This window comes from Microcebus murinus, chromosome 10 (assembly GCF_040939455.1).
Source record: "Microcebus murinus isolate Inina chromosome 10, M.murinus_Inina_mat1.0, whole genome shotgun sequence".
NCBI lineage: Eukaryota > Metazoa > Chordata > Mammalia > Primates > Cheirogaleidae > Microcebus > Microcebus murinus.
Genome location: NC_134113.1, coordinates 74,976,528 through 75,001,457, shown reverse-complemented (window position 1 = coordinate 75,001,457; position 24,930 = coordinate 74,976,528). Strand labels below are relative to the sequence as shown.

General features: G+C 39.4%; 1 protein-coding gene across 3 annotated transcripts in view; it reads right to left on the bottom strand.

The window, feature by feature from the left end:
• Positions 1-24,930, bottom strand: part of TMTC1 (transmembrane O-mannosyltransferase targeting cadherins 1) — a 263,719-nt gene that overhangs the window by 114,988 nt on the left and 123,801 nt on the right. For all 3 annotated transcript variants that reach the window (XM_076007529.1, XM_012748003.3, XM_012748009.3), the window contains one exon: positions 6,379-6,568. In XM_076007529.1, the coding sequence (XP_075863644.1) occupies positions 6,379-6,568 (190 nt within the window). The remainder of the gene's footprint in view (positions 1-6,378; positions 6,569-24,930) is intronic.

The following is a 24,930-nucleotide window of genomic DNA, read 5'->3' as shown; positions in this document are numbered from 1 at the left end:
AGATGAATAAATAATTACTTTAAAATAAGATGTTGGAGGAAAGAATAGTGTCTTTGAAAAAATGGTGCAGAGACAACTTGATAACCATATGCAAAACAATGAAGTTGGAACCCTACTTCACTGCATACACAAAAATTAACTCAAAATGAATCAGTTACCTAAATGTACCAACTAAAACCATAAAACTCTTAGAAGAAAACACAGTTGTAAATCTTCTTGACCTCAGATTTCACAATGCATTCTTAGATTTGACAATGAAAGCATGATCAACAGAAGAAAAAAAATAGCTAAATTGGACTTCATAAAAATTAAAAACTTTTGTATATCAAAGGACATTATTAAGAATGTGAAAAAACAACCTAAGGAATAAAAGAAAATATTTGCAAATCAAATCTCTTTCAGGGGGTTAATATCCTGGATATATAAAGAACTTTTATAACTCAACAACAAAAATAAAACCCAGTTAAAAAATGGGCAAAGGACTTGAATAAAAACATTTCTCCAAAGAAGATATAAGGATGACCGATAAGAATATGAAAAGATGCTCATCATCATTGATCATTAAGGAAAAGGACATCAAAACCACAATGAGATACTTCTTCATACTCACTAGCACAGCTTTAATCAAAATAATGAAAACAGGCCGGGTGCGGTGGCTCACACCTGTAATCCTAGCACTCTGGGAGGCCGAGGTGGACAGATTGCTCAAGGTCAGGAGTTCAAAACCAGCCTGAGCAAGAGGGAGACCCTCTGTCTCTACTATAAATAGAAAGAAATTAATTGGTCAACTAATATATATAGAAGAAATTAGCCGGGCATGGTGGTGCATGCCTGTAGTCCCAGCTACTCAGGAGGCTGAGGCAGCAGGATTGCTTGAGCCCAGGAGTTTGAGGTTGCTGTGAGCTAGGCTGACGCCACGGCACTCCAGCCTCGGCAACAAAGTGAGACTCTGTCTCAAAAAAACAAAAACAAAAAAAAACAAAAAACAAACAAAAAAAATCACCAAAATAAAACAGGTTTTGGTGAGGATGTGGAGAAATAGGAACCCTTGTATATTGCTGATGGGAATGTAACACGGTGCTTTCACTGTGGAAAACAGTTTGTCAGTTCCTCAGAAAGTTAAAAATAGAATTATCTTATGACTCAGCAATCCCACTCCTAGTTATAAACCCAAGAGAAATGAAAACATATGTCCACAGAGAAATTTGTGCATGAATGTGTATAATATCATTATTTGTGTATGCAGTGAAGTAGTATGATAATGCTACTGTACATCCCAAGGTAGAAAAACACTGAATGTCTATCAATGCATAAATGAATAAACAAATTGTTGTATATACTGAAGGGATTAAAATATGCTATTCTGGCATATTTACTATTTAAGTTAACAGCACTTGAAAAACAGAAGGTACAAAAAGATCACTTTGACCTTGCTATTGTTTCTTAAAAGTAAAAGATGAAATTCCCAAGTGAAAGATGCCCTCCCTATACTAGAAAGATGCAACACCCTTATCCTCAAGGACGGAAAGTAGAAACCAAGAGAATTCTGTACAGATTATGGTAAACTAACTCTTAAGTTTTAAGCCTTGCCACATAATTTAGTTGCATCTTCACAATTTCCCGTTCTTTGTCCAATCCAGTATATAAATGACACTAACTGCTTCTTTGGGCTTTCATATATTACAAGGGCAGTTGTTCCACATAAAACTTATATTAAATAAATTTGTAAGCTTTTCTCTTGTTAATCTATCTTTAATTCTCAAACCCAGTCAGGAGTCTAAAAGGATGGAGGTGGGGTTTCTGATCCCTTGATAATACATACATATATCTATAAAAAGGAACAAAATATTGATACACACTACAACTTCGGTGAACTTCGAGAATATTACACTAAATGAAAAAAGCCAGACACAAAAGGCCATATATTGTACGACTCGTTTTATGTGACATATCCAGAACAGGGAAATGCAGAGACAGAAAGTAGATTAGAGAATACCAGAGGATGGAGTAGGAGTTAAGAGTGATTGCTTAATGAGCATGGAGTGTTTTACGGGGTCAGGAAAAAGCTTTGAAACCAGAAAGCACTGGTAGTTGTACAACATTGTAAATTCACTAAGTACCACTAAATTGTACACTTTAAAATAGTTAATTATATGCTATATGACTTTCACCTCAATAATAAAAAAGGTTTTAATCATTAAAAATTTTCTTCATCAAATTTTTAGGATCACAACTTATGTTTTGTATTCAAACTTAAGTGGACATATAGGAGTAACATGTATCGGGTGTCGGGAGGGTGGGAGGGGGTAGGAGGGGATGGGTGTATACAACCACAACAAGTAAGATGTGCAACGTTTGGGGGATGGACACGCTTGAAGCTCTTACTCGAGGGGGGAGGGGGGCATGGGCAATATATGTAACCTTAACACTTGTACCCCCATAATATGCCAAAATAAAAATAAATAAAAAAAAGAAAAAACTTCAGTTCTATATTCATTCCAGCCATTGATATATTTGTTTTAATTACTTTTTATACCTTTATTGAGGTACAGTTCACATATAATATATTTGCCCATTTTTAAATGCAAATTTTGGTGGGCGTTGATAAATATATCGAGCCTAGCACCACCCCCACAATCACATTTTAAAAAGCATAAAACACCTCCAAAAGTCCTTTCATGTCTATTAAATTTCTGAGTAATTTATCATGTTAAGTTTGTCCATTTACAAATTAGGTCACTAAATTGTTTTCCTTTTTCAGCTATTATAAATAAAGATGCTACAAATGTTCCCATTTAACACTTCCACATGGGCATATGATTTCATTTCTTTTCAGTAGATACTGCTGGGTAGAATTGTTTAATTTTATGTTTAACTTTTTAAGAAACTGCCAAATTTTTTCCAAAGTGACTGAACCATTTTTTATTCCCACCAATAATGTCTGAGAGTTCCAGACCAATATTAAGTATTGTGACTCTTTTTAATGATATTCTAGTGACTACATAGTAATTTCTTTGCAGCTTTAATTTGAATTTCTCTAATGACTAATCATGCTGGGCATCTTTTCATGTTTTTATTAAAAACTTTGTATATATCTTCTTTTGAGAATTTTTGCCCATGTTAATGAGTTTTTTTTGTCTTCTTCTTGAGTTTTAAGAGCACTTTAAATATCCCAAATACAAGTCCTTTGTAGATATTTGTTTTAGAAATATTTCCTCCCACTTTGTGGCTTGCTTCAACATTTAATTAACATTAACTTTTGATGAGCAAAGTTTATAATTTTTTCCCCCAAAATTTCCAAAATTCTTTAATTGATAAGCTTAATGCTCAGCAACTTATAGGAAAAACACACATTAAAACACAGCAACCTCACACTGGCCAAAGGTAAAAAGGCTATGGAACAGAAATGCTATGCACTAATTTGACAAAATAGAAAGGTCAGGTCTGTTTTTCTTTATCTAGGTGTGATTTCTCTTGCAATCGCTAGATTTGAGTGGTAATTAAGAGGTTAAGTGTCATCTAATACCAAAGTGACAATATAGCTAGGAAAGACCAATGCTGGGTGAAGTCCTTCCTCTATACTGTTCCATGGGCTTTTTAATTCAGTTGTTTCTATTTAAAAGGACAGATATAAAAAAACAGGTTATCCCAAACAATTCTGTGAAAGTAGAGACAGGTTAAAAAGATTTAAGAAGGGGAAACAGGGAAGGGAAGCTTCCTGGGCATGACACCATTTGCAAGATCACAAGGAACACGCCAGTGGAGTGCAGATCTTTTCTTCTTAGTTGGTACTAGGTGATTTTTTGGAACACATATGTGCTGAGGGTCGGATTGGTGTTCTGCTAAGACAAAGCATCTGCTCTTGGATCCCCCAGTGTAATTCCTTCCTGTGATCTTTACCAGATAATCACATTGAGTCCAAGTCTTGTTTGTACCCAAAATATGGGGCTACCTTGTCTACCTTGCCCTCGTTTTGGCTTAACTGGACCGGACTTCAGAGAATAAAGGACATAGGTCTGCTGGCCACAATGGAGTCTTGTTCATGAGCTGGAGGCCCAATCCTTTTCTTCGTATAGATAGCAAATAAACTGACCTTGAGAAATACCTTGGTATTCATGTGTAGATTAAATTTTTGTGAAATATCAATTGGGGATTCCCTGTCTTTCTGGAACTGCAGATTCTCCAGGCTTTGTCTTAAGTCCCAGAGACCCGGATCACTTTCTGTACCAGAGTGGATTCACTGACAGCCGACTGTCATTAATACCTCTCACCTGGCTTTCTATGCAGCACCTTTCTCCTCATCGCCGGCCTTGGCAGTCTTTAGGAGGCTCTGAGACTGTTTCTGAAGTAAAGTGACTTTCAATACGTGGCTACCGCAGCTGCACAGGAAGACCAGGTCACTGCCCTGGGGTTACTGAAGCTTTACCGTAGGGATCACACAGGATAGACTGGGCTTCTCTCCTGACCGCTCCCTCGCCCTGCCCTGCACAGCTACAGGTAAAAGCTGTAGCAGCTGCCAACACTCATCCTTCTGGACCCATACCAGCCCATTTTTATCCATCAGGCCCTACGAGTTCCTCCACTGCTTCCCCTACACTTTAGGACCTTCTTTTATTTCTGCCATCAAAACCGCTTAAAGTGAGAAGAGCTTATCTCCACCTTCTACTTCCAATGTGAAATGTGATCATTAATAAGCTTCTTCAGCTGGCTGGCTTCTACTGCAACACCTTGCTTTAATGTACTTTGACTGGTGTTAATATTAGAATTTAAAAACAAAACCTCACCAAGGCCCACTTGCCACACTGAGTCCTGACGCCTGGCAAGCAGAGCACCACAGATTTCCAAAAATTTTTAATTCTGAGATGTCCAATTTATCAACTTTTTATTTTATAGTTTTAACTTTATGTGTACTAAAAAAAATTTTTGTTTAACCCAAATTCACAAAGATTTTTCTCCTGTTTTCCATTAGAATTTTTGGTATTATTTAATTTTTTTTGTTTAGAGCTATGATCCACTTAGAATTAATTTCTCTGTAGCATCTTTTATTTAAAAGCACAGCTGCATTTTAAAAAAAAGACTATCCCTGTTGAATTAACTTGGCAACTTTGTCAAAAATCTATTGATCACGTAAGTATATGTTTAGCTCTGGAACACAATTGTATTTGATTTCCTATTGACTTTTTTTTTTTCCTCTGAGTTTGGGTCACACTTTCCTGTGTCTTTACATGTCTAGTAATCTTTGGTTTAAAACTAGGCATTGTATATCAAACAATGTAGTGTCTCTGAACTCTATTTCATGTCTCTGAAGAAAGGGTTAGTGCTCCTGTTTTAATATATTCAATGAACTTGCTTATATTCAAACTAGAGAATCTGTTTCTCGGCAGAGTACTAAAATTTTTACTCAGTTTTTCTTTTGCCCAGAACTCTGGAGATCTCTCTTGTGCATGCATGGCTTTGTGATCAGGCAATGATTTTCACAGAGGTTATACAGACAAGTCAAGCCAGTGAAGCTTTTACTGTCTGCTGTCCAATCTGTGTATGAGTTGAAGAATTCATTCAAATTTGCAGCAAATAAGTCAGTCTCCCCAGGCTTTTAATTTTGCTTGTGCTTCCTAGGAAATTCTGTACTCCACGTCATTTAACAGTCAGCCATGAATGCACAGACAGTATATTCTCTCAGCACTTCTACAGCTCTCTTGCTTCCAAAACCTTCCCCTTAAATTTCTAGCTGCTCTGTCTCTCTTTCAAACCACATCAGCCAATTCCAGCCAGTAGACTTATGGATTTTTACCACCAGATCTGGGAGGATGGAAATACCCTCAGGCAAGAACTAACTTATCCAATGCAGCAGCAGCTTTTCATAAGTAAACATTTTCAAGCTATTTGCTGTCTGTAATCATTTTTGAAATGGCTGTATTTAATGATTTTGTCCAGTTTTATAGTTTTTTGGAGGGTAGGGGGAGAAATCACCTAACTACCTCAAGCACTCATTACTGGAAGTAGAGTCAACCATCTTTTAGGCAGTTATGAATATGCTCTTTATCACCACTTCATTTATCATTACATTAAATCAAATCAATTATTTCAAAAATTCACCAAAGCAGGAAAAACCTTATTTCTTACAGACATTAAGCTTCAACTTTAATTTCTACATTGTTAGCAGAAACAAAGACATCTAATCAAGGTGGTCATGGTCTGGGAACCCTGTTAAGGTCTTTAAAATATATATTGCCACTGGAAAAACTTTAAATACACAACATTTTATAGACAAGAGTATAGATTCACATTAGTCCTAGACCCCCTGCATAAAAAAGAACATTATGAGCATAGAATATGTTTTCAAATGCAGAGAGTTCATTAGATTTTTGAGAAAATTACCTTAAAGGCTGCTAAGCAGTGCAGGCTCAATAAGGCCATCACAACTGCCAGGAGGACGGTGGCTAAGTTCCGCATGTCCCATATGGTCTCGACCAGAGGAATACTGCCGACCTGCCAGTCGTAGCACAGGGTGACAGGTGCAAGCAGAAGCCACACGTTGAAGGCCAAGAGGTAGGAGTAGGTAAGGAATCTACAAAGAGAAGAAGAATCACTAAACTACAACTCAAGATCCATGACATCTTCCAAACATTCATTTACTGTGTTTTTATTAAATGGTATTTCTCTACTACAATTGTTATCTTGTAGGAGAAGACTAGGGAAGATAGAAATCCATTTCACTCATTTATTCATTAAATTGATTAATTTGGGATATATCTAATAGGTTCTAGCCACTGTGTTAGGTGCTGGCCTTTCAATGGTGAACAAATACTGACATAGTTTCCATGACACATATTTTAAAATTATCATACAAATAAATACATTACAACCTAAGATAAATGCTATGAAGGAAAAGTTTGCCGAAACCACATAACAGAAATGCTGCCCTGTTTTAGGTATGATTCCCTGGATAACAGACATTTGAACTGTCCTTTCTTAATCTTGTAGTCCAATATGAAAATATTTCATGCTTTTTATAACAGATTGATCCATACTGAATTATACAAAAAAAATCAAAATATTTGTGGCCAGGTGATAAAATCCCTTATTCATGAATGGAGAGGCTAGCCCTCAAGAGAGGGGAAACATAGCTGTCCTTACTGACAAGAGTAGCCAGGCAGACATAGGGATAACGGATGAAGCTATTATTCCCGTTTCTTGGTTGTGACCAGACACTAAGGCAAAATGGAAGCATTTTACTTGGTGCCCTCCCTTTGGGGATAGAGGAAATTGAATTTGTTCAAATTCGTTCAGTCAACACATTTATTAAGCATTGTTCTAGACCCTTGAGAACTGCAGAACTCTCAGCACATAAAGACTCCATCCAAACCTCTGGGCTAGGAGACGACCCAACTCTAGCATGGCTTCTAGCAGCATAAGGCCATGTCCCCAGGATGACCCCAGCCCCTCATTAAAATGCCTGCCTGAGAAACCTCAGTACTGTCAGCAGAACTTATTCTTTGTTTCAGCCAACGCCTAACAACAGGCCCCTGACCTCCCTTTCTTAGAGCATTTACAAAAAAAAGGGCTTATGATTGTGAGTACTTATCTCTGACAACTCAGAAGCACCTCTCTCAAGGACCTGAGAGCCATTCCTTTGAAATGTAATCAGGAAGGACAGGGCCTCTGTCTCCCAGCCTCGGTGGAAGGACAGAAGTCTCCCTTTGATAACTGCCAGCTAGCAGACACAGCTGGCTTAATCACATTGACATTGACCGACTGGCGATATTCACTTCTCTGACTCTCCTGAGCCCCTGCTCCACCCCTTCCTCATTCTCCCTTTGAAAAGCCCAATCACCTCTGCAAAAATCAGAATGAAGCCCAGGTCTTGCCCCTGCTGCCCACAGTTACTGAGTAAAATCTGTTCACCGCTTCAGCTAATGTCTGACTACATTTATCTTTGACACCTTACTTGGGATTAAACAGAAGAATTAGATAAATTCCTTGTCCTCATGAAATATATCATCCAATAGAGAAAACAGGACATAGCAAATTAAAAAGGCAGAAGGAAACAGATGAACACCATCAGAGTACAGAAGGGAAAAAGAAGTCCCCCCACATATTTTAGATTCTTTTGGAAGGATTCTAAGATTGGCAAAGTTAGATCAGGTAATTTCTAAATTACTTTCCGATGTGAAAAGTCCGTTCACCTTGAATTCCTGCCAACAAGTAGCTACTGGTCTGGGACACCCCTCCCAGTCCTTCCAAGTTGATCCTGCCTTTCTTCTTTCTCCCCCAAGGTGGGAAGCAGAATCTCCCAGGACCACCAGCGTGAAGGGCAAGGAGAGAAATTATTCCCTGCTCTGACTCAATCTCCAACAGACGAATGGGCTGAAGGAGTAGGGTAGTTCAATGGTGTGTCTCAACACTCAGCTCTCTGTTGTACTTTTGAATTAAATGGCAATGTACAAATAGTAGAATATATACTGAAATCTCGATGAAGTTCAGGCTTTGTTATTTAACAAAAGCAAAGGCCAAAAAGAGAAAAACATGCTTTTTCCCCTGTAGGCTTGGGCCTGTGAAATTGTCACATGAGAATACCATCTCTACAAAAAGAAGACTGGATCACTTTGGGTTCCTTTTTTCACAGAGCTTCCAGGCTAATGCCATAGACCTTTGAGATTAGTAAAGATTCTCTGTGATTTGGCTTTTCAGGCAAATGGTGAACCATGAAACTTAGCAGGAAAATCAATCAGCTCTGTCATTCAGCTACCCCAGCACTTAAAAATTATTTTTAAAGTATTTTTCCCTTCTTGAAATAATAGGTCTAAGCATGATCATCAATGGCCACTAAAATTATTAGGTGAAAAGCAGATGAGGTACTTTATAATGGATGGATCAGGCTAAATAGGTTGCTTGGAACTGACCGATCAATTTTAATATCACAGAAAGAGAGACGAATAGCTTGATGGCCTGATTGAAATACACACTACACCTACAAAGCAGTCTTGTAAAAAAAAAAAAAAAAAAAATCAAGCCTGAACTGATCAAGTTCTAAATCTAATTACCAGTTTACAGCAGGGTACACAGGATACAACAGAATACCCACAGCACCAGAGGGACGCAAAGTATAAGACCCAGAATGTGGGAAACGCCACAGATGACTCAGTTTCTAAAACAAATGCATTGGAATGATTGGGGGAAAAAAGGAGGGAGAGGGCATCTATAGATGAAAAGGAACTTAAGAGACATATCAAAAGGCAGATTTTGTTCAGATGCTGTAGGTGACTGACATACATTTTCCTAGTTTAAGAATTAAAGTTAGTGAGTAATGTACGTGTTCTACCCAGAGCATTTGAAAGTAATGTGTTCTGGACAGGCTCCCTGTGATAGACAAAGCTGTTGCCTAGAGGCATAACAAAGGACCTGAGTTGCAAGTAAGCAAGAGCTGCTCCACCCCACGGCATTGGGAGTCTGGAGACCATACGATAAATACCCCATAAGATGGCTGGTTAGTCAATGACGGGTAAGACCCCTCAAGGGAGGGGCGGGGTGACCTAAGCCAGGCACAGCCATCGGGATTCAGCTGAAGATCTTAGGGGGTCACCCTAAGAGAAACTGGGGATGAGAAATGCCCCCTGTGGCTCACCTTGCCCATCCTTGCTAATCTTGGTCCGTGATCTATGCCTAGCGCCTAGAGCAACCACCTTGAAATTCTGAGTCAGGGGACATCTACTTCCCTAAGGCTATTCCGGAATTTATGGCCATTGCTGCAATGCCTGGGTGGTAACAAGGAGCTAACTTTAATTTTTTAGAGTATAAAAATAAAACTGAGCTGGTGTATTATTACTTGAGTCAACCGTTTCTACATGTGTCCACGTTTTTCTTTGTGTTCTGCATTTTCGTTTTGTGTTCTGTGTTCATCCTCCATCCTGTAAACAGGCCATGACAAGATGCTAATTCAGGTTGTTATTAAAAATAACCACCTTGGACACCGAAAAACCGAAGTGCTGATTGGATAGGGAGAGAATTATATAGGGAGAATCATCATTCATCTTTAAAGTGTGAAAATAGTATTGTGGTTATATTTTTTAAGAGTGCCTGTCTTTTAGAAAAACATACTAAAATGTACACATATGAAATAAGATGATGTCTGGGATTTACCTTAAAATAATTGACTGAGGGCAAGGGAGAGGAAGTAGGTGGGGTATGAATAAAATCATATGGCTAGAAGTTAAGATTACTAAAACTGGATGATGGCATGTATGTAGAGTTCTTTATGCTATTTCCTCTACTTTTGTGCATAGTTGATATTTTCTGTATAACCCCCCCCCCTTTTTTTTTTACTAGGGGAAAAGGCAATAGAATTGCAATAGTAATACTTTCTTATTTCTACCTACAGCTTGATTATGGAATATCTGTCAGTGCTCTGCAGAATTTAATATTTCAATTTTAAGTTTCCATTTTCGCCTTGTCCTGCAAGTTGACCTCACTTTCTTTAGATTTTCTAGATTTGCAATATTGTACTAACAAAAGGCAAACATTAAAAAAATAATATTTTAAAAGTTCTAATCTCAAATAGTTACACTTTTAAAAAAACATTCATTGTGATTTTTTTTTACACAGATTATAACTAAGATAGGTTAAAAAGTAAAGTAATCGGCCGGGCGCGGTGGCTCACGCCTGTAATCCTAGCTCTCTGGGAGGCCGAGGCGGGCGGATTGCTGATTGCTCGAGGTCAGGAGTTCGAAACCAGCCTGAGCAAGAGCGAGACCCCATCTCTACTATAAATAGAAAGAAATTAATTGGCCAGCTAATATATATAGAAAAAATTAGCCGGGCATGGTGGCGCATGCCTGTAGTCCCAGCCACTTGGGAGGCTGAGGCAGAAGGATTGCTTGAGCCCAGGAGTTTGAGGTTGCTGTGAGCTAGGCTGACGCCACGGCACTCACTCCAGCCTAGGCAACAAAGCGAGATTCTGTCTCAAAAAAAAAAAAAAAAAAAAAAAAAAGTAAAGTAATCTATAGAACCAAACACAACGTTCTCTGCCTGTAACACTAGCAAGGTCAAGACTTCACCTGCCCCAGAGGTTCCCTTTAATATATATATGGTATTGCTTGAAACTCAGAGACATTCTGTATCTTCTTGTGCCACGGTCCCCAATCCCCAGGTCATGGACAGGTAAGGGCTCATGGCCCCTTAAAGCAAGCGTAGCTTCCTTTGTATTTACAGCCACTCATGACTGCTCACACCACCACATAAGCTCCGCCTCCCATCAAATCAGCGGTGGCTTTAGATTCTCACAGGAGCACGAGCCCTACTGTAAACTGCGCATGGGAGGGATCCAGGCGAGGGATCCATTAGTAGGTTCTGCGCCCCTTATGAGAATCTAATGCCAGATGAGCTGAGGTGCAGCTGAGGCTGTGATACTAGCGCTGGGGAGCAGCTGCAAATACTTATCACTAGCAGAGAGGTTTGACAGCACAATAAATGTAATACGTGTGAAACATCCCAGAAGCATCCTCCCATCCCTGCCCTGGTGGAGAGAAAAATTGTCTTCCATGAAACCGGTCCCCGGTGCCAAAAAGGTTGGGGACCGCTGTCCTAGTGCATAGGGATTCATGTCAATGTTGCTAACAAACTCGTTAAATACTATTTAGCATACTGACATAGCATTTGGAAAAATTTGCAAACTTAAGTACAAAGAACCCACTTAGAATCACACCAAAAATTAATTACATGGGGGGGGCATGGTAGTTCAGCCAGCTATAATCAACAACCAAAGTATTTCTTTTTAACTCCTAGACTATGAATTACATTCAAGATAATCATCTCATTTATTTCTGTTAAAATTTCAGAAACAAAATAAACTGTCAAATATCTTTGCCCTGCTGGGTTATCTTTTTTAAAAGCAAGAGTGAAAAACCAAAATGAATTATTTATCAATTTTCTACCACAAATTCTGTGAACAGAAGGAAAACCACAAGAATATCTTGCCAACAAAATGGAATATACAGCATAGAAAGCCAGGAATTCAGCTTAAACAATTTAGTCATGCATTTTCATTGATAAGCCAGAGGTTTCGAGACAGAAACACATGAAAGGGAATGGGAAGCTGGGGGAAACAGCATGCATCACATGGCATGTAATGAAACTGTGCGGCTCTTTACATCTAACTCTTCATTTTCACCAAGAAAAAAAAATCAGAGCATTTTAAGTGCAATAATATAAATAGTATGATCATATTCTTTGCCTCTGTGAAAACCTTTCTGGCTAAGAAATAACATGAGCCTATCATATTTCCTTGCCCTAGAAAGATGCCTATGATAGGTACATATGAAAAAATCATGCCCTGCAAAGCAGAAACATACAACTCTCACTTGTTTTACATAAAAATATTACTGCTCAAAGGATCCTTCTACTCCTTTCACCTACAGGATCATAAATACAGGACATTGGGTCTACCATACATGATGGCTTCCTCTTAGGAAAAATATTTGCCAACTGCTACGGTTTGGATGTTTGTCCCCCAAACCTCATGTTGAAATCTGATCCCCATGGTTGGAGGTGAGGCCTAAAGAGAGGTGGTTGAGGCATGGGGTGTAGACCCCTCATGAATAGATTAATGTCTTGGGGTAGGGGGTGGTAAGTGAGTTCTCACTCTGTTAGTTCCCAAAGGAGCTGGTGTTAAAAAGAGCCTGGCACTTCCTCCCTCTCTCTTGCTTCCTCTCTCTCCGTGTGATCTCTGCACAGGCTGGCCCCTTCCCCTTCCACCACGAGTGGAAGCAGCCTGAAGACCTCAGAAGAAGCAGGCGCTGGCACCATGCTTCTCATATAGCCTGTAGAACTGTGAGTCAGATAAATCTCTTGCCTTTATAAACTACCCTGCTTCAGGTATTCCATTATAGCAACACACAAATGGACTAAGACACCAACAGGGCCTCAGTGTAAAACACCTTTCCCACCAGAGTGGAGCACCCTGCCCTGCCCTGACTCTACCTACACTGCTAGGTTTTGGTGAGCTGTCCTCCCTTCTCCCAGGTTGCTGCCTATTTTCGCCCTCACAACTCCTGAATTACCCACAATGTGCCAAGGCGTCTCCACAGCCTCACTATGGCCCAGCTGTGACAGGTCTATGCAGGTATTACTGCCTACTATTGTCATGAGCATTTTTCCCCCTGCCTATAACCTCCTGCAGAACTATCTGCAAAAGCTATCTTGTGCACTGCCCTGCACTACCTGTTCTCAATGACAAGGAACCTGCACTTGAATTCAATACTGAGAAATTACTCTGTGAACTTTTCTAGGTGCTGAAAGGTAATAAGATCTGGCCCTGCCCTCCACCAGGGCATTTCCCCTGCATTTATGGTGAGAACACACACACACACATTACATAGTTGGGTAACAGTGTAATATAACTATCAAATTTCAGTGGAGTTCTAAGAAATGACATATTAATGAAAAATGGAAGATTAAGCGAAGACATCCTAGATTTCCATAGAATTTAAATAAGTGAAGAGATGTGAGATGGAGAGTCCAGGCAGGGCCACCAAATAAAAATGGCTCCAAATCATAAATGAACATGACACTTTCTGAGAACAGTTACAAGTACAGTATTAAAAATGTATAATATTAACCATTACAAAATGACTCCCACTGGATGGTCTAAAATGAAAAATATCATGTCAAGCATTGATGAAGATGTAGAGCAACTGGAACTTTGAAACGCTACTGTAAATAGGTTAAACCATTTTGGAGAATTGCAGGTGGTTTCATGAAAGCAAAGTAAATGCATCCTTCATGAACTAGCAACTCCACTCCTAAGTTTACACCCAAGAGTACTGCGCACATATGCTTGACAAAAGACAGTTTAAAAGACTGTTCATAGCAGCACTGTCCTTAACATCCCCAAACTAGAAACAACCTGAATGTCTATCTACAATAAAATTAATACATGCATTGTAGAATATCCACATAATGGAAACCTATTCAGCAATGAGAATGAATGCAACCACCTAGATTAACCTCTTAATGGTAACGTGCAACAAAAACAGAGGACACAAAAGAAAAGGAAATCAAGGAAAACCATGTGTAGACAAAGACTTGGATGATGTAGAAGGTGGTCTACTGCCCTAATCCTCTTGCTCCTCAGTGACAACAAAGTAAAAGGTGCCAGGTAAGTGCTGTGGCCATCGCCCCCCCATGGGGCATTCCAGGGCCAGGACCCCTCAGTAGTAACTGCACACTTGCTGCTTCCAGCACCTGGGAATAGACATGGCAAGACCATTTCCAAACACTCAATGAAATGAGAAAAGAGATGCAAACGACTCTCTGACCAGTTTCTCCTGTTTTGTTAAAGTCTTGTGGGTTGTAAGAACCAATGGCCCAATTAAACCAGCTCAGTTAAAGGTAGGGATTATTTTAAAAGTTCCCAGAAGAATCCAAAGACAGGAAAGTCAGAGTAAAACAAAGCTGCTTAGGAACTAAATCCAAGCAGCCACAAGAAAGAAAGGGAGCACCCTCCCTTCCAGCCACAGGTTTCCTGCATGGCCACCCCACTGCTGTCTGTCTGTGCTGCAACCCCCCACCCCCCCCCACCCCCACTCAGGTGCTTCTCATGCTTGCTCACGACTAGAGGTCATCAGGGATGCCCCTGGCCTCTCCCTTTCTCTCATCCTCACACACCCGTCACTTCAGTCTTCACAGCCGCACCCTCAGGTTTCAAACTCCTGAGAGCAGCACCTGCCGGGCTCACCTCATCTTCTGGAATCGACTCTCACAGGCCGCTGAACTCCAACTCCCCCAGATCCTTCAGGTCTCAGTATAGAAGTCACGTCCCCTGACAAGTCTTCCTAGTCTCAGCCCCTCCCCAGCCAGGCTGGTGCCTTAGCACGCTGCCCTGTGACTGCCCGTTACTGTGCCTGTCCAGCCCCGGGAGCAGTGACCCTGTCATGTGGGTAGTTATCTCCCCAGCACCTACTTTGTTAAATAAATGCATTCTGTGAGTTATTTCTTTTTTTAAAAAAATCAACCTGACATTAAAATAATGCCTCAAAATCTGGAAATGTTTGTATTTTATGCTTTTATTTTAGCCCAAGGCAGCCTTGTATTTTTCTACAATCCAATAAAAGATCTAGAAGATACTGGCGAGGCTTGCAGTTGTTCAGGGACGTAGCGGAAGGGCCCAGACTGAAGATTCTGCCCCCTCTGTCACCCAGCGCTGTGTGAGCTCATGGTACACCACCCAATACAGAGGAGCGTACCGGGAAAGGCACTCCTCGCTCACACAAACATCATCGTAAGGCGATCGCAAGCTTACTTTTTCTTATTTTGCATTAAACCAAATGAATATAGTTTAAATGAGAATTCTTGCTACCATGGCTACACTATAAAGTGAATTTGAAATGTCATTAAGTCTGCCTGACCTTTTAAATATGCCATTAATACAGTTATCTTATTAATAGAGGCAGCTTCATCACAGTAGAAAAAAATGAAATTCAACATCTAAGGCTGCTAGCAACTTCTTACCCATACATTTGCAAAAAAAAGCAAATAGAGTTTCTGCATTGGTTCATTTCTTCCCTAAGGTCTCCTGCTCACTCTAAACATTTAACGACATCTTTATTTGAAACAAATATACTTTCTCTCATTGAGCTCAAGTTCAACATCCATTGAGCTGACTTGTACTGACTGCTTACTATCAACCATGCTCAGGTTTCCAGGTTTCCACGCAAGAAACCTGTTGGTCTGTTCATGAACTGTATGTAGTAATACCGTGTTTCCACGAAAATAATACCTACCCATAAAATAAGCCCTAGTAGGATTTCTAAGCATTTGTGCAATATAAGCCCTACCCTGAAAATAAGACCTAGTGATGGGCGTGGCTATGCAGCATATCTGCACAACCCATGCATTTCATCGCAGAGCAGTAAAGAAAACGAGCAGCCCTTCTCATCTGCCCCATGAGAGCTCTATTGCTCAACAAGAGAGACTGGGGCCAATGGTTCTAAAGGAAATAGAGTTGAAAGAAATTCAGGATGGAATTCGGGGTTTGGAGAGTTATGATGATGTTGCAGAAGAAGACAATTTAACTATATTTGAATAAATGTAGATTGTTGTATCGTACTTAAAAAAAAATAACACATCTCCTGAAAATAAGACCTAGGGTGTCTTCTTGAGGAAAAATAAACATAAGACCCTGTCTTATTTTCGGGAAAACACAGTATTAAAAATCCTGTTAATAAGTACAGTTTCTAGCTTATAAAGCATTTGCATAGGAAGATTATCTGATAACAACAAAATCCCTATGAAGTGAGTATTATCCTCATTCTTGCAGCAAAGAAAGTAGCCTTAAAGAGGCTGTGACTCGTGCAATGTCCCCCTGCAAGCACACAGCGGAGCCTGCACACATTGTAGGGTTTTCTGGCTCCAAATAACAATTCCCCACTGCATCAAAAAGTCTTCCATTAGCATTTCTTTATTAATGTGGAGAAATGAAAGGAAATAAGGCAGGTGAAATGCTGGCATTTCGTGGAGAAGCACCTGCCTGAGACCTTGAACGCTGCACCCCGCCTGAGCTTGAGCTCTCGTGCAGTTCAAGCAGAGCTGACATAAACTTAAATCCATGTATAATCTCCCCGAACAGCACATCAAACTGATGACTGCACTGCTGAAAATGTTTGTTAGAGCAACACACAACAAGAAATAGAATGTTTAAATAAAAGCTTGGGCTTGGCGGGTTTTTTTGTTCAGTGAGAAAAGCAATTTTTGCCTTTATGTTTCAATGTTGGCAGAAAAATAAAAGGAGTGTCCCTTCAACTGTCATCAGCTTCTCAGGGATTTAAGACTGTAATGAAATAGATGTGTAGATGTAAAGATGAGATAGTTTTCTTCAACAAGTAAGATATCAATGCGTGATCAAGATCAGCATTTTCCAACAACTGAGCCCCTAGTCCTGAGATCACACTGCTACTCCCACAAGCTCCCCTCTGACTGCCTCCTCCTTCCCCTTCCTGGTGTTTCTCCCCTTCATTCCCAGTGCCCAAGACAAATTAGATAAATTACTACCACGAAGTGTCATTTTGGTCTGGAAAACTACACTCGATGAACTTGGTAATCTCATTCATCCCCAAGAAGCTATTTTTCTAGGAACATAATACAAAAACACAATGGGAGCAGCACACCACTGTAGAGACTTTTTCAGCTATAGAGATCACAATTTTTACTCGTGGGTCTCAAGACATGTGGCTCCCAGAAACATATAGGCAGCTGACCCAGTAAACACTGTGACTATGACCTACTCAATCAGAATTTCTGTGAGATAAACCAGAAAAGTTTTATTTTAAGCACGCTTCCTTTAGTGGTTCTCATACTCACTCTGGTTGGGTAATAATGGCTTTAAAAAAAACCCAGAATAACTGTAGTTTCATTTTTTTTTAAAAAAAGCATACTTTAAGGGCCTCCTATAAATGTGTTTTTGAAGGCCCTGCTGGTTGCTGAAGCAGAACAGAACAATTCATTTTGCACAGCTCTCTTTAAACACACAAGGTATTATTTTTTAAAAATAAAAATTTTAATTCAGTCAACATTCGTTCAGAGTTGATTATGAGATAGTCCCCCTGTGTTAAGGCCTTCAAGGGATACAACGAATAGGAAGACAGGCTGTAATAATCAAAGTCTAAGGTTTTGTGCCTCTTTGAAGCCATCAGCTGAAAATGGAAAGAGAGAGAAAGAAAACTCTTTAGCATCTGGAAGATGTTGAGTTCTATCTTCATCTTATTATTTGCTATCTTGATCTTTTCCTACAAGGTAATACAAGCCTTTGCCTAAATTTCTGAACAGCGGAAAGATCTATTCACTAAAGCCAATCTATTCTAGCTGCTTATCCCGGACCACATCTTCAGAAAAAATATGATGCTGAGAGGAGGCCTTTATACGCTTTCATTGAAAAGCCTATGTGGGTCGGGCGTGGTGGCTCCTAGGAGGCTCTGGGAGACCAAGATGCAAGGATGGCTTGAGCTCTGGAGTTCAAGACCAGTTCAAGACCAGCCCGAGGAAGAGAGAGACCCTGTCTCTACTAAAAATACAAAACTTAGCCGAGCATGGTGGTGCACACCTGTAGTCCCAGCTACTTGGGAGGCTGAGGCAGGAGGATTGCTTGAGCCCAGGAGTTTGAGGGTGCTGTGAGCTACGATGAGGTCACTGCACTCTACCTGGTAAGACAGAGGGAGACTCTGTCTCAAAAAAAGAAAAAAGCCTATGTAATTTATTTCTTGGATTTGAAAGACAACCATTTTCAATATGATAAAGACAATACATCTTCCATCAAGCATACACTACTTTTTGTCCTGTCTCCTTCAAATCTGGTAAGACAAAAGGCAACTACGAGGTGGCAGAGTGTGCCCTTAATAGTGGGAAGTTGTTAGTCCTTCTTAACTCAGGCTTTTGTTTTTATCCTTAATCCCTGATTTTCAAGAGTGAACGTCAAAGTGTCACATTTCTAAAGGTACTTATAGAAGCAGAAGGGTAAATCCCAAGCTTAATGACACTTTTTGACAGGACAAGTTACACATAAAGGTAGCTCTACCACCTTTCTAGAGAAGGAAATGGACATTAATATCATTAAGACCTACACTGCACTGAATCTGTATTTTGTCATATATGTAAATAAGCAAATTAACCAGATATTCAGAGTATAAATTCCATCATTCTCAAGGAAACATTTTGTTGCTTTTATGAAGTTACAGGTAAGCAGACCCTTGCAGATATTTTTGAAGACAGAAAACTGGGCAAGGCATTGGGGGTTGGGAGTGTGTAACTGATAATTACAATCAAATTTCTGTTGCTCAGAGTGGCGTACCAGGTGTCCTACCTTCTCAGAAGGGTAGTTCAACAAGGCTCATCCTTTCTCAGGATGCTAAGTGTAACCAAGATCACCATTCATTTATTCAACAATGTTCTCAGGATTTACTTTGTACCCAGCTCTGAGCCAAAGCCTAGTAAGATAATTGTTGTTATGCACAGGGCTATAAACAAAGCTATTCAGTAACCCCAAGTCTGCTTCTAGAACCATCTTCCTATTAAACTTTCTGATTTCAACTTCTGTGAACTGGTCACCCCTCTTCTTGAGCCAGACACCCAGGCCCTCGGGTCATCTCGGCCACCTATCCTAGAGCTGCTACGTTCTCACTTGCAAACCCCCCAGGTTCTTTCTCTGTTCCCAAGTCAAATATCCAATTCTTTCAGTGACCAGATCTTGGCTAAATGTTAAGAAAAAAAATCAACCTTCTTGAAGCAATTCACATGACGATATAAATAATTAAGTGCACAGAGGGAGTAATCACTGTGAGTTTTATATCAGGGAAAGCTTTTTGAAAGACCTTGTGTTTATCTGAGTCTTCATGAACAGATAGGACTTAGCCCTAGAAATAGATGTTATAAGTAAACAGAATGGATGGGAATCTATGTGGGCGCCGAGATTCTGAAGTGTTTAGTTCAGTGGTTCATGAAACAGACTCGAGGACCCTTATTGATATGTAAATATACAGAAAGAAAAATGTTATTAAAGAAGCTAGACCTAGAATTTCTCTTACAGAGAAAATGATCTCTTTAATTGTTTTGTTGTTGTTTTAAGGGAAAACACCATCACAGGCCATATCAAACACAAAGGTATGTATTCATCAAGTCTATTTAACTTTCCTCCGTTGCTCATTGGGGACAGCATTTCCCACCCTGCTTGCATTCAGCAGGGCATGTGACTACCTGGCCATAGGTCTGATGTGGCCATAGGTGATGTGGGTCTCTTGAAGCTGAAACACTTATGCACTGCCCTTATGCACTTAATATCTTCATTTAATATTTGATGATCTTAAAGAATTATTGGTAATTTTTTTAGGTATCAAAGAGATACTGCAGTTATATTTTTAAAAGGATGCCTTATATTTTAGAGATACTATATACTGATATAGTTATACTTATATACTTACATAGTTATATACTTATTGATGCTATAACTAGCGCTGGTTTCAAACAGTTCAGTGGTGGGTCAGGAAAAATGAGAGGGATTAGAAGTGGGTGGAGGTATTTGTGAAACAAGATTGAGCATAGTGGATAAATGCTGAAACTGGGTGACGGGGACAAGCATGGTGGCTCCTTATACTATTCTCTCCCCTTTTGTGCTATGTATTTGAAAGTTTTAACATAAGAAGTGTGGGGCCCTCTCGCTCTCTCTTTCCCTGCCACACTGGCTTAGCCACCCCAGACAGCAGGATCGTAAACACGAGCAGCTCAGAAGCTAGAGCTCCCCACGGAAGGCAGCTTCCCTAGAGAGCGGCAGGATTCCTGTGAATCACAGCAGCTTCCTGTGAATAAAAATGAACCTTTTCATGTTGTCACTTTTACTGAAGAGCTTGTTATTATCTCAGCATTGCCTAGTCTCACCTAGCGATAATTTAGTCTGGGATAGCCTATGTAGTCTGGGGCTGTGTAAGAAATTATCAGGGATTTGGGAGGAGGAAGAACAGAACAGGAAAGAGGTAGGCCTAAGCAAATAACCGAGACAAGAGACTTGCCAAGCAAAAGCCAGCCAAGGAGAAATCCCAGTGGCAGAGTTGCTGCGGGATTTTGTGTACGGCGATTAATGCAAATTATCTGTGGCATGATTCTGCAGTGTAGCTCTGCGCCCTTGTCCCAACACTTGGGTAAAGTGTCTCTTACACAAATGCCTTATGCATGTGGTATTTTAGGGGATATTAACATGACAGGGCTATGCCCTGTAACTTGGTTATAAGTTACAAGTTAAAAGGGAATGAGAGTGGCCACAGCAGTGTAACCTGGGTCAGACAGAGACTTTAGCAGGAAAGGGAAAATGAAATGGGAGATGCCCAGGAGAAAATAAGGCTCTAGGCAAACATAAAAATCCTGGGGAGGGCAATGGACACCACAGCACATGGGAAAGGATTTGAACCAGTTTTACTTAAGTCTCAAAAAGGAAGACCCAAGATGAAACTGGAGTTCCATTACTATATGTATGTTAAGCGTATCACTGCATTCTGTGGGTCACTCTCATGGCAGAGCAGGGTTGCTCTACAAGAGCTTATGATAGGATGACTCATGCTATTTTCTCCAACCTACAGTGTACAAAGCACGTCCACTTGACAATGTCTTCGTGACAAAGAGCAAAGCAAAGATAGATCCAGAGACGGTAGCTGGCAGTGGCCTTCAGAAACAAGGGTAAATGTAGGCGTTATGTCCATACAAGCAACGGATCCATGAAAGTAGAGTTAATCAACCCATCAGACACTAAACAATTATCGTGGCTCTCTCCTATGCTCAGCACTCTGTCACCTGCCAGAGGTACAAAGAAAGATAAGATATGGTTTCTGCCACTGAGAAATTCACATCTAAATGGGAAAGGAAAATTGGCGAAGCGTCTATAACAATAAAATGTAACAAGATAGAATAAAAATACATCTTCAAGATTGAGTCTGAAGGTTCAGGGAAGATCTTCTAGAAACAACAGACAAAGAAGGAAGGAAAGGGTAATACAGGACTGGGAAGCAGCAGGTGAAAAGGCTCAGAGATGAAAGGATTTAAAAAAGCCAGTGGTGCAGGGAACTGGAGCAGTGACTGTGGCTAATGTGTGACATTAGGAACGAAGGGTGCAGGTGTCAAGAAATGTGTGTACAGGGAACAGCAATGGTCAGATCCTTTGCTCTTTATCTCAAACGGCGTAGGAAATCACTGACTTGTAGCTATTAGGCCAGCTAGAAATACCATGTGGGAACAGCGTGGTGGACGGATTGGAGGAGAGCCAACTGTGGGAAGAGAGACAAGTCAGGAAGCTATTTCAGCAATGCAGACAAGAGACCATGAGGACCTTAATGAAGATGGCAGCAGTGGGGATGGAGGTAAGTGAACAAATTCTAGTGATTAAGAAGATCAAAGTTACAGGACTTGGTGATGGCTTGGATGTGAGGAATGAAAGCAAGGAAGTCAATCACCATTGCCTGGTTATTTGGCTTGGACAATCGGGTGACAGTTGGGCCTGGGGGGAACTTGCTTGTCAAGAGAAAGTTGTACAATCAAAATGCAATGTCTCCTTTGTTCTTTAGCTTCTAATTACACTTTCTTCTCAAGTGGAAAGTAGAATCATTTACAATTCAGTGTCATGCCATTCAATTGATCCACACAGTCTCAATTAATTACAGGTTAGAAAAGTTATAGATCGGTCACAAAGAATTGACTGACAGCTAATACAACCTGAATATCTGGGTTAAAATGGAAAGGTAAAAGTTTAAGGGCCTTGTCACCAGTGTATCTTGAATAACAATGAGTTCCAATTCTGTGACGAATCTATAATACCTTGTGGCTTGACATACCCAATGGTCAAGAATAAGAAGTCAAATTCTAAATGGCTTCCAAATCGCTATTAACATAAACTATATCGAAGTACAATTTTAAAAATATTGAAAACATAACCCTCACAAAAATACACAGTGGGAAAACTAAAGGTTTGTATAACTCATTAATATGGGAAGCAGATATTTGACAAAGACAGCTCAAAAGAGAATTTGAGTTAGGCAAAGCCTTCTTAGATTTCACATTGAAAGCACAAGCAACAACAAAAAATGGATAAACTGGGCTTCATCAAAATAAAAAACTTTTGTGATTCAAAGGACATCATCAAGAAAGTAAAATGACAACATATAAAAGGAAGAAAATGTTTATAAATCAAAAGTGTGATAAGGGATGTGTATCTGGAAAATACAAAGAGAACTGTTACAATTCAATAATAAAAAGACAAATAATCCAATTAAAAAGTGAACAAAGGACCTGAACAGACATTTCTCTAAAGAGGATAGCAAAATGGCCAATATGCACATAAAAAGATACTCATCATCATTAGCCATTAGTGAACTATAAATCAAAACCATCATGAGATACCATTTCACACACATTAGTATGGCTATAGAAAAAAAAAAAACAGACTGTCAAAAACACAGGTGTTGGTGAGGATGTGAAGAAACTAAAACATTCATACACTGCTGGTAGGAATGTAAATTGGTGCAACTGCTTTGGTAAACATACTGACATTCCTCAAAAAGTTAAACATTGAATTAATGTAGCAATTCCACTCCTGGGTACTAGGTACTCAAGGGAATTGAAAACATACATCCACACAAACACTTGTTCATAGCGGCATTATTCATAACAGCCAAAAAAGAGAAAACAACCAAAATGTCCACTTTTATGGAAAAATAAAATGTATGCTATATCCATATAATGGAACAATTTTTATTGGGGAATAAAAAGAAATGAGGTATTGCTGTAAGCTACAACATGGATGAACCCTGAAAACATGCTAAGTGAAAGAATCCAGTCACACAAAAGAAAAACATATTAAATGATCTCATTTATATGACAGGTTCCGAATAGGTAAATCTACAAAGACAGAAAGTAGACTAGTGGTTGCCTAGGGCGGGGGGACTGAAGTGAAATGGGGAATAACTGCTAATGGATACAGAATGTCTTTTTGGGGCGATGAAAACATTCTAAAATCGATTGTGGTAATGGCTGCACGACTCTGTGAGTATACTAAAAACCACTGAATTGTACACTGTAATAGGTGAATTGTATGGAATGCAAATTATGTCAATAAAGCTATTATTAAAGTACATATAAACTGAATATATAAAAATAATACATATATATAAAAACTGAATTCGAAAACTGGGATTTTCATAGTGCATGAAAAAAGAAAAAGGAATGAGCTTGGCAAATGAGGTACACATTTTTTCAATGTGCTGGAAGGCAATAAAACCGTTATGTTTGAAGTTTTATTTTTCTATTACAGAGAAAAGAAACCATCACAACTATCAGGTTTCTCTATGTTAAATTCTAAGATGACAGTGTTGTAAAATATAGTAAATAGCAAATAATAAGCCTACCAATGTTGCATCCCTCCAGGTTTGTCAGACAATGTTCTACATTACAGTGAAGGTCACGTAGTCACCCTTTGTCTTGTTCCCATGTCTTAGAAATTTTGCTTAACAAAGGTTTCTCTTGAGCATAACACAACGATTTTGCATCTCAGTTTAGTTAAGCAGAAAATGACAGGGTATTTCTTCTGAGCTAAACACATGGAAATAGAAAATTTAAAAGAGAGGGAGTCTCACAACTAAAATCACAAGAAATCATTTGAGATAAAAGGAAGCTTGAACAAGCTACTCTTAAACACTATTAGGGTTTGTGTAACGTGTAATTAAAACTACAACAACTACTAAATGGAAAGAAAGCTAGTCTTAAGATTCTCACCTGGTAATAGAGTAATTCATTATGCCTACTTTAAAAGAAGCAGAAGCAAAAGATAGAAGCAGAGACGTTACTGAACAATGTGCGAAGTTTATAAATCCAGTAAAGGAGGTGAAACATTCGTGAGACAGACTGACACAGCCAAACGACAAGCCTGTGATTTGTAACGACGACACAGTCACAGAGCCAGCCAAATCCCAGCTAAACTGCACATCTGAGAAGGAAAGAAAAACCAAAAGAACTAGGAAATTGATCAAGGTAATCCACTTCAAGAATCATCAGCCTACCAGAGGCCAAAGAATTATGTAAACAGGGTAGAAACCTTATTCAGGAAAGGAATTAAAAACAATTTCTAGATGCTCGAAAGAGTCAATTCTAATGTAGGTTATCTTAGAGCATGTGAAAAGCCATTCATAACAACTGTCACTGAAATGTCCCTGGGTATCTGTGTATTTTAAGTTTGAAACACAAGAACACAAAGATGTTGTTTTTTTTTTTTTTTTAAAGGAATGGAGAAGAAGAATATAAAGGTGTGGGTAATAGGATATTCTATTCCATTGCTTTTTATTAAGTGAATTGCCTGAGTTATAGTCACTTGGATGGATTGATTAATAGACAAAGTCCTGGACTAAATATGTATCA